Genomic DNA, 10,776 nt, shown 5'->3' with positions numbered 1-10,776 from the left:
AAAACCCTAACCCTAGCTCTCGCGACGATCGCCTTGCGATCGCCCCAATCGCCCCTCCGTGTTTTACGTACGAGGTGGACCCATGTTTTAAGTATACTAGTACAAATGCCCGTGCGTTGCACCGGGCGAGAAAATGGGGACGGCCTGCTTCATGTGCCAAAAAACGTGTATTCGTCACAACATTATTGAGCAATTAATAAAGCATGTGGCTAGCCTAAAAAACCTGCTTCATGTGCCATTGTGCATCATTTTCTTATACCCAATTTTAATAAATGTCGATGATAAGGTTAAACATGGAAAAATTCTTATCTTTGATAAAAGTTAACGTTTACATAGAAATCGGAACACTTTTTTAAGATTATTTAGCATTTTTAGTAAATTGGAACATTTCTCTAAAAAGGAATTTTTTTAACAGATGTTTTTTTACAAAATGTTTTGTCTTTTTGAAAATTATATTATATTTGTATTTTTTTTTTGCACTATTTGGGCTTGGAGCAAACATAAGGACTTGCCTACTCAAACACGCACGCTCTCAGAAAAAGAAGACACTCTCGTTGCGAGATGAACTGCACTCATTGTCTCTCTTTCCGTTCCCCATCTCATTATCCCTTGTAAACGAATAATTGCCCCTCTTCATTTAATTGCCCATGCGTCGCAACATGAACCGTAACATAATTTGCATGTTTGAAAAGCCGCCCGGGATTGAGATATCTTGGCTAAAGCAAATGTATAAATAAATTCGGGTGTTGTTGCTCCATGTAGTCCCCTTGTGCTGCCTTGCTGAAGAATGAAGAATTAACTGTGATATAATTTGCATGTTTGAAAAACTTGACTGAGATTCAGTCATCTAGTCTATAGCAAATACGTAACTCAACGCCTCACTATGATATGGATAAACCCTATGGCCCTCTTAAACACAAACAATGATAATTCTTGTGGGGTCTTCTGTCACATAGAGTGTGAGAATTGCAAGAGCAAGACAAATAATCGTACAGAAAATCAGAGCTAGTCATGATCCACCCACCCAGTTGCTTTGTTGGCTTCATGTATTTGCTCACCTCTCAACAAAGCGACCTCTATAACATTGTACTCCCCCAAGTAGTGTTCCTCTATGTCGTCTCAGTGTTTCATTCGAGTTTTTTTTCCGCTATTATTCACCAAGGAACATAGAAAGGGGTCACCAAAGGTATCTTCAGATATAACTTATCCAGGGCCATCAGTTATGGTATAAGCATCCAAAGGTACATTTGGATAGAACTTATATACAACAAATAGAGTCAACCAAAAGGTGTCTTCAGATATAAAGCCATGTAAAAATTTGTCACCCTGGAAAAATATTGCATGCTTGAGAGATCTGTATGCACGTTTCCGTCTCTGTTTACAATTTGCGACGATGTGAGCATGGTCTATGTTACAGTAAAAGAAAGCGAAGAAAAAGTGTACCGGAACAGATGACCTTTGTACAGGAAGGAAAACTAACCATGAATAGATTAGCTTTAAGTCACATGATGGGGAAAGGTAGATTTACCGTTTGGAAAAAATAGTTCTTATTAGCACTAAGACTCACATCAGGCATAAAAGATAAGGAATGCCAACAGAAGCACCACAATTTGAGTCGAAACCTGACATGGGTAATAGACGATTACTTTTGCTTGAAAAAAATATACCAAAGCTTCCATTGGTCACTGAAACTTCTCCGGGCAGAATATATGGTCCAGCAGAAAGCTACACTATCGGCAGTTATTCAAGCTCATCCATGTTATCTGTTTTGCATCTTATCTGAAATTAAGGACATTGCTCGCATAATTGGTCCATCAATCACCCGCTGCTAAGTGAAAAATAATTGAACAACTGAAGTGGGGCCACACACTCTATATTAGATAGCATATCGAACAATACCAAATGTACCAAAACTCAATGAGAAAGAAATAGAGGTAGACATGAACATTTAAAAGTTTAAACAGCATGCACTTTACAAGAAAAATTGGACTGGTCTCTCTTGTCATTATCTTTCAAGTAGATTCCTTATCTTTCAACAGATTAACAGATTCAGATTCAACAGATTCAGATTCTACTACATATATCTGACAATGCATTTTCTTATGAGTCCTGCTACTACAGACTTGAGCTCCTTATTCCGAGGTAGTGAAGAAAAATTGGACTGGTCTCTCATGTCTGATATTATAGTAGATTGATTAACACTCTTGCCTAACATGCTGAATTCTACACATGAAAAAGCATCACCTCGAGGGTCAATTCTAGACATGAAAAAGCATCACCTAGAGGGTCTGAAAATTAACGCAATGTATGGATTTGGATGATGATTGACGCTCTGTGCATACATGGCTGAATCAAATGTTGGACCTGGCCGGTGTCTACTCTGCTCACGGCGCTTGTTAACAGGGGTCAAGTGGAAGTATACCTCTGGTGTAGACTCCGTAGGCGACATTGGAGTGCTGGACGGATGTTTGTGTACCTCCGGCGAACTCGGAGCTTCTTCCTCCTGTGACGCTCTTGACTGTCGTATCTGAAACTGATGAGAATTTTGTTTGCAACCAATTAGGCGATGATATGGAAACTGATGTACCCACTCAACAATTGGAAAAGGAGGCCATGGATCTTCAGAACGAAGAGCAAAACAAGATGGTTGAGGACCAGTGTAGATGGTTGAGGACCAGTGTCAGGAAGATGCAGCAGAAACTGCACCAGTTTCCTCTGACGAGCAAGACGGTAGCACTGAAGAAATAGAAAGAAGAGGCCATGGATCCTCATAACGTGTTAACATGGTTCAAGGGGAAGCATACCTCTGGACATTGGCGAACTCTGAGCTCCTTCCTGCTGCGAACTCGGCGGAAACATTGGATGTTTCGTCGACAATTAACGTGATGGAGATTCCAGCGTAGTACTCTTCCTTCTTATAGCAAAAAAGAACAATCCGGGTCAAACACTCGATTGAGTTTTGTTGGACAAGGACACGGTCTGCATCATCTAATCGTAATCGGATCCCCTTATGTACATGTCTGCATTTGGTCTACTGCTAAGGTTCCATCACCGTGCTTCTTCCTGATCCTGCCCCCTCTTGCGCAGCTCTTGCTTTCCTGGATCTTCCTCAGCCACTGTACAAGAGATGATTGTGGAATGGATGTTGAAGACCGAGTACCCGCGCTCGGCCCAGCTCTCGACAGACACCGAGGGAGCTGGCAATGCGCGCTCCTAGTCGCCGCTGGCATACATGAGCTGGTGGAGACGCCGGTCAGCGTGCGGATGGAGCCGGCGGGGACGGCAGCCACGGCGCCGCCGCTGGCTTCCGAGTCTCCGCGGAGGAGGGGGGCGAGGCGGGCCTCGATGCGCTCCACACCGGCGGAGGCCACATCCTCGTCCCGCAGGTATACCAGCACGGCGAACACCTCGGAGATGAGCCCCGTGCGGTCGGCGCCCGTCAGCTCAAGCACGGTGGCCGTGGCCGCCGCCGGCAACGCCGTTTGTTCGCACGGAGAGGCGAGGTCGAGGAGGAGGCCGGGGTTGCGGAAGACGGCGGCGTGGCGTGGCTGGGGCCTCGGGGTAGCGCGCGTAGAGGTGCGACGGTCGCTGTTTATGGTCGCCGGCGACAGCGTGTGGCGAGTGGCCGCCGGAGCGGTGCAAGGAGGCGCGAGGCGCGGGCACAGGAGCTCGGGCGCGAGCGCGCCTCTCCGCGCCGTCCATCCTCCCGGCGATCGCACTCCATCCTCCCGCGCGAGGCACGGCGGCCGCCGGCGCACGACGGAATGGGCGTAGCCGCCGGCGCAGAGTGGATAAGAGGAAGGAAAGGACTGCGGACTGAATTGAAATGCCTATAGGTCTTTTTTTGTAAAAGTGAAACGTTTTCTCTGGGTGCCACTAAAACAGGGACTGCGGGTTGATTTCCTGTAAACCGAGGGGGCTTTTTGCGAAACAACCACGACGGACGACCAGAAGCAATAGCTGATTTATTAGTAAGGTAAAGATAAAGATTATAAATACCGATCATAGCTTTCGTTCCTCCTTGAAGTTAGCTGCAATCAATCTCTTTTTAATCTCTCCTTAATAATAAAGCATCGTTCCTCCTTAAAGTTAGCTGCAATCAATCTCTTCTTAATCTCTCCCTAATAATATATATATAATAATCTTTACTACTATTAAACAATCAAACAAGAACTTTCTTACATACACCTCGCAATTAGTCCCACAATAACGCACGAGCCAATCAGCACCACACGATTAGGCCAACAAGTCTCAATCTAACGGCCATCATTAATCCAATACCTCTACGGTGTGCACTTAGCATTTACCAATGACTGACCGTACTTCACCAGGAGAGTAGTAGTCGAACAACCAGCCCCGCGCGTCCCCTACAATCACGGAAATCAGATCGCAAACTAACAACCAGCCCAGCGTCCCCTACAATCACGGAAAATCAGATCACAAGCTAAGGGAACTTCACGCCCTTGACCTTGACCTCACCGCCAGGCACATACGCCGCCAACCAACGGCATCTCCTGCCTGCACGGCGACCACGCCGCACTGCACCATCCCGTCACCTCCGTGCATGATCGCCATCGCCGATTGTTGCCGCTTGTAGCGTGGCATCCGTCCTGCGAGATCGCCAGTGCCCAGGAGAGAGCCTGCCCCGGCACCCGCACCGCCGTGCCCGCCCTGCACTGGAACCCACGCCCGCCGGGGCAGGGCGCCAGCGCCTGTCGCGTCCCCTGAACCAGCCGGGCACACGCAGCTGTGATTCTTCCGAGGACTTCTTCAGGTTCGACTTCTTCCTTTGACTGTTGCAGCATTACTCATGATTAGATTTTTGATAATAGAGTTCTAACTAATAAACAGTTGCACAGCAAAATGCTATAAGCCTTTCATTTTACATACTGACTATACGAGGATAATGAAACTGGATTTGTGTTGCACAAATTGCCTTTACTATATCAAGTAAATACAGGAAAGTGACTTTACTATATCAAGTTCCATCAACATGACCACCAACACAATCGTTCTACAAAGTAATATAGCATCTATCCAGCTCCAGGGTGTTACAATGAATTGTATAAATCTGTATAAACCCACTTTTGCACACCACATGATTGAGAATGTGCATGATTATTTAAACTGAAAACATCTGGACTACACGTGATCCATTCTAATTCTGAAAACTAAAGAAGTCGCACTTCCTGCTCCCTGAGTACAAAATGGTGCATTTGAATGTCTGTTTGTTGGAACTACGCAACTTTAGCATATCTTTTTTTTTCATGTGCATCTCCTAATAGGTGAGAGCATCAACAACATTTTGTTGATCTATCATGAACCGGTTTAGAATATATGTTTTTGCAGGACTAATGCTTGTGGTAAGCCATCTAAGAAATATTTAGAGTTGCCGACAAAGGTAATCTGGAAGTATGATTTAGTAAACAAATATGCCCGACCATCACATCAAGGAAATGTTCCATATACAACTACATGAATTTCTTAGAACAATAAAAATATTGTGCAATGCAACGAAGATTCAAAACATACTCTTTGATTCAGACTTGTTGCTCCCATCCCCTTTCGGTATCAAAAAGTGTTCAAGTTTTGTACCTGATCTGGAATCCAAACCCCTGGCTTGCTGAATGACTCGAGCAGGTCAGAACCACATAGCAACATTACCTTGACACTTCCTGAGACAAAACGCAAGTCGTAAACAACTGATTTATATACAGTGTTATAGTACTGATACAATTGGTGATCCAACAATGTGAGAGAAGACACTACTGTGTTGCAACAACAAAAATCATTGTCACATACCTTGATCAGCTAAGCCGTCCTTGCACAGAAGAATTCTTAACTCTTGAGAAAATGGTCAAGGTACGCTGATGACCTTTCTGCATTGCCTGTATCAAGAACACAAGAATGTGTCCATCAAATGAACACATCATCCGAACTGAAAGTACCTTATGTGATAGCGAAAATCCAATGGTACGCATGTATTGATAACATGAAAAATCAGGTTATTATGCATGGATCAACCATCACGAAAGACGAGCTTCAACATGCCAATTCGCAGAGGCGAATCCGGTGAGCAGACGGCAAGAGGTCATGAGCAGCCCCAAATTGCAAATTCGGTCATGAGAATGTGGTGTTAACACAAACCCATACACATTTCCAGTTCCGCATAGTACCTTCTTCTTGTTAGCATCGGTTCACCAGGGACATGTATCCATTAAGGCAGTAACATCCCAGCACCGACTACCCTCGCTGCTGCAACTCATCCTTCGCAAGCTCTGTACGTATGAAACAAGAGATGGGGTAATATGCAATCTATTTGTTCTGATTCTCAGCCTGTTCTAATATTAACACAACACTTCAGAGTTGCTAAACAGATTTAACAGGTGTTGCGGCTTACCAAACATGCCTGTGCATGTAGGTGGGAAGGTTGAAGCTCCCGGTGGCCACCAGCACAACACCACCCCGCCTTCCCCCGTCTCTGCGGTCATCCAGTTGAATAAGGGAACGTATGGTGGACTAGGATGACTCTGAATAACGCAAGTGAAGAAATCCAAGATCAAGTTCTTTTCTTTCTGCTTACAGATTTGGATCCGTGGACAACTCTCTGTGGGGACGGGAACTTCCACCTCCTCCAAGGCCATGGCCACAGCCGTCCTCTTCAAATTCCCAGCTGAGCAAGAAGCCGGCACAAAATCTTCGCTTCTCTCTTCCTGGGGTCGGCGTGCGCCCCCCGCCTGAGAGGTCGGTAGTCCGGCGTGTGCGGTAAGGGGCCGGCGTCACCGGCGAGCATGCCAAGCTCGACCGCCTCCTCGAGCACTTCGACGGCCGAATTCGAAGGAGGAGTGAGGTGGAGCAGGGGCATGCACGTCCGCCGGCGTGGGTGACGAAGGGGAGGGGCGGACTTACAGGGAGCGCCGGCTATGGAGGGAGGGATCTGGCGACCATGGAAGATTAGGGAAGGGAGGAGAAAAGACAGGGGCGGTGGAATGACTGGCTTTTTTTAGTACAACTACAGTATATACTAGCAGTGTCCAGAGAAGGATTGTGAGTGACTGTGGCGTTGTCCAAACCAATTTTCTTTCATCCTCTAGAAAAATACTTTTCTTTTATAGGGCATGTTCGATTTTGGGTGCCATTTCTTTAATCATCATGGCTTGTTATGATCATGATGATCAGTTGATGGTTTAAAAAGTTTCGTATAAATATCTTTAAAATTAAATAAAACTGAATATATTTTATGTTTTGTAATCCTGTAGGTCATCTTGTGGAGTACTTCACCGGAGATATAAATTTTATGGATCTATCAAAACTAACTAACTCTGATTATTACTTTATAGGATCATATGACATATTTTAGAACAAAACTACCTGTCATTTTAGTGGACGAGGAATAAAATGATGATATTACAAGAAATCAAGACTTGAAAGATGACGGAAACAACACAGACCCCAAAGATTGAATGATTATTGATAGACCCCCTCCCCCCCCCCCCCCCCCCCCCAAAAAAACATCGAACATATCACCCGAAGTTGAGCTCATCTCACAATCATTTATCCTTTCACCGACTGTCACTCCAACAAACGATGACTTAATAGAGTAACTTTGTTCATCGGTATGATTGATGATGTCCCTTTACTAGAGTAAGACATATTTTTTCATATTTTAAAGTATGAAGGAAATGAAGTTGACGAGGAAGTTTTTGATATATATTTTAAAGTACGAAGGGAACCAAGCTCAAACCAATATCCCATCCATCGGATGAAGCACCATAGATCGTATCAATAAATGGACCTTCAAGAGATAATGGTGTTTAGTTGTGTTTTTTTAAATTATGTAACAAATTATAATAGAATTATGTGATCATCAATGTTATATGAAGACATGTTTATGGGTCGTATGTTACACGCGCGCTCATATCACTGAGCATAAGACAGATTTGAATGGGTCGGTAAAAAACTCGCTAGAAGAGAAAATATACTCAAATAGATGTTTTTATTGTAGATTATGATATGTGCGTTGCACATGCATGTGTACTAGTAAAGCATACATTGAGATTCATCATCGCATAACTTTTGCAAAAAAGTTCTTAAGTATTATGGAAATAAACCCGCCGTCCACTATAGGCCGACCATAATAATAAGTGAAAAAAAGTCTCATATGCAGTCCCGTCGTTGACATCGCTATCGCGCACGAGAAGACGAGGGTTCCCTCTGCCCCGCCGCCACGCCCCCATCCTCCTCTCCTCGATTTCACCGGCGCCGGCGTGCTACCGTCTTCCTCCTCTCCCTCTCCGGCGCGCTCTACCCACCACCACGGCGCCACAGACCGCATACTCCTCATGATGCGCCGCATGCGGGCGGCCACGTCTCGCCCGACCGTCCGCCCACACGCCTCCTCCTTTGGGGTCCGGCGAGCGGCATCGGCGGCCACGACGAATCGGCACGTGTGCGGCCACTCTGCTTCGGTTCAGGGGCTACAGACTATGCCGGATTGGCCACCGGCTCAAAGGGGACGTGCGGACGTCCTGGTCCTGCTCCTCCCGACCAAGTTGATGTGGCGCGGGGCGGCGGCCTCAGAGCCTGCGGTGTACGCCTGTTGACGGGGCTCGGGGTGGCTGTGGCTGAATATCACATCTCCTCCTCTTGTCCTCATGCTCTCTGCTTTGTGTCATCTTATCTCTCCGATTCTTCTTTGGCCACATGTGCAGGTGTTTGAGGCAGGAGCGGTGATTAGCATCGGCGAAAGTACTCCGCCCACATCCTGTTTGATGTTATGCTATGACAGACTGGGAATTTTCAGATCCAACTCTTACTACTATTTAGATATTCAGAATGAAAAAAACAAGTGTATCTGATGTCGGATCTGCACCTAAAACAAGTGTACATGATGTTCCAAGCTGTCCGTGTTGATGGCCAAAGAGTAGGCGAGGGTCCACTGTTCATTTGATTTCGTGGGGATTATCCAGAACAATGCGATCTGAATTGAAGCCAATCCGATCCAGGTGAAACAGAAGTTGATAGATTATTCTGGAGACGAGGTGATATATATATATCAAGCGGAAGTCTGTTTGTGTGACTCTGCCTGTATGTTGTCAAGTTGCAAATAGCCTGGTTTTATCAGTTGTTGCTTGATGAGAGACCAACCAGTTTATGCCTGACATTTGTGACTCTACATTTAATGCAGTACAATCGAGAGCTCACGGCATTAGGTATGCTTTAGATACAAAAACTCTCGCTCAGTTTAGTTCCCGTGTAGTGTTAAATTCTGGTGAACTATATTCGTTACAAATGGTAAGCTAAAGCAGATTTAAAAAGATGATAAATTTGCTCAAACCACGTTCAGTTTCAAAACTGACCTGAAGCTACACTCAATGGCCCTATAGATCCTCTCTTTTAAAGAATCTACCTGTTTGTTGCCATTTTGTGGGACTTATAGGAAGAAGACATGAGGTGGAGTACTTCTTAAGATAATCCTACTCAATGCATACTAGAAATTGCTATTTGAAAAAGTTGTTCTGAAGTGACTCTTCAGGGCTTGGGAGGTTGTCAATTTTTGTGTACATGTTACTGTTGTATACTACTAATACAAATTTTGTAGTCTACAAGGGGTCTGCGGTACTTTCATAGTAGCGAATAAAGAATGAATCAAATGGGATTGATTTACTACTATACCTAAATTAGTTACATATATTGCATCTTGTGGATTAATTCTTGGTCAACTAGGTGTAGTTGATTTTTCAGTTTTGACACACACTTATCTATTTACATAATGTGGTCATATGTTTCATTTTGTGGCTAACCACGTGAAAGTATGTAGGTTCAAACCGATGCTGTGGCCAACACAGATAGTAGCAGTCAAGACAATGACTTTTTGGACGAAGAAGAGTGACTTCATGCAAGGTACTAACTTGATTCGTGAGGACTGCTACCATATGCACACAGAGTTGTTCAAGATTTTTTTTGAAGGTTGAACATTTCTCTTGGGAAGCAAATCTTGCGGCCCATGAGCTTGCTAGGGAAACCAAATTTACTTCTCCTTGAATTTTGTTGGATAATCCACCTAAATAGCATGTACCTTTATTAGTTAATGATGTAACAATCATTGAGTAATAGAAATATTTTTTTGTAAAAATAAACTTATTACTGGCATAGTGATTTTGCGAATTGATGGTTGAACTGAATACTTCGATTTTTTCCTTTTGGTCTTTCCTCCCTGTGTCGATCGCCTAGCAGATATTTGTCTTACCTAACCTTTTGATGAAATCAGGAAATGAGTTCTAATATTGGTGTGACGAGTCCCTTGACTGAAGAAGGAGGAGGAGGACGTCAAGGGAGGCCGCATGAGCCGGCGGTGGCAGCATGAGCCATCACGACGCATCGCTGGGAGGCTCCGGGCGGGGGGCATGAGAGGTGTGACACAAGTGAGGAGGCGAACTAGAGAAGATGAGTAGATCGAGATGGATCATACAAGGATGAAGGGATGTTATAGAGCCGTTAGCCGACGGTGCTAATTTCCTGTGTGTGTCGATGTCGGTTGCCATGCAGTAAATGAAGAGTGTGTGTATGCCTGTGGCACCCTCCATTTTCATATTTGGAGTCCACACAGGCTGGGTGGCCGAGGGGAAGAGTGAGCGATTTTTTTGTTCCGTTTTCTTTGCCTGAGTAGGTGTCTGTGAGGACTCCTCCCCCCAGGCTTGGTGATTTTGGTGATGGTGGTGAGATGGTGGATTCTTTTTTTGCGGGATCGTGTAATATACATAGAAATTTTTCTGA

At 44.8% G+C, this 10,776-nt stretch overlaps 1 protein-coding gene and 2 long non-coding RNA genes across 3 annotated transcripts; 1 reads left to right on the top strand and 2 right to left on the bottom strand.

The window, feature by feature from the left end:
- Positions 1-1,342: 1,342 nt before the first annotated feature.
- On the bottom strand, positions 1,343-4,006 carry LOC125540000 (uncharacterized). The gene is made up of 3 exons (XM_087542271.1): positions 3,890-4,006; positions 2,805-3,830; positions 1,343-2,533 (listed from the first exon to the last, which is right to left on the bottom strand). The coding sequence occupies exons 1-2, from the start codon at positions 4,004-4,006 to the stop codon at positions 3,009-3,011; spliced, it is 939 nt and encodes a 312-aa protein (XP_087398397.1). The 3' UTR covers positions 1,343-2,533; positions 2,805-3,008.
- Positions 4,007-4,141: 135 nt separating this feature from the next.
- Positions 4,142-7,057, bottom strand: LOC125538104 (uncharacterized). Its single transcript, XR_015617551.1, has 6 exons — positions 6,584-7,057; positions 6,401-6,481; positions 6,177-6,278; positions 5,803-5,888; positions 5,596-5,675; positions 4,142-4,793 (listed from the first exon to the last, which is right to left on the bottom strand). It is a non-coding gene; the product is annotated as an uncharacterized LOC125538104 (long non-coding RNA).
- Positions 7,058-8,063: 1,006 nt separating this feature from the next.
- LOC125539999 (uncharacterized) lies at positions 8,064-10,776 on the top strand. Its single transcript, XR_007297131.2, has 3 exons — positions 8,064-9,212; positions 9,821-9,903; positions 10,271-10,776. It is a non-coding gene; the product is annotated as an uncharacterized LOC125539999 (long non-coding RNA).

Source organism: Triticum urartu, chromosome 2A (assembly GCF_056163025.1).
Source record: "Triticum urartu cultivar PI428250 chromosome 2A, HENAU_Tu73, whole genome shotgun sequence".
In the NCBI taxonomy this organism is placed as follows: Eukaryota; Viridiplantae; Streptophyta; class Magnoliopsida; order Poales; family Poaceae; genus Triticum; species Triticum urartu.
Note: the sequence above shows the minus strand (reverse complement) of the source record. Positions and strands in the feature narration are given on the sequence as shown.

Coding starts and splice junctions, on each gene's coding strand:
- LOC125540000 (XM_087542271.1), bottom strand. CDS start 4,006: ATGATCGGTATTTATAATCTTTATCTTTACCTTACTAATAAATCAGCT. Junction 3,831..3,889: donor TTACAGGAAATCAACCCGCA/GTCCCTGTTTTA, acceptor AAAGACCTATAG/GCATTTCAATTCAGTCCGCA.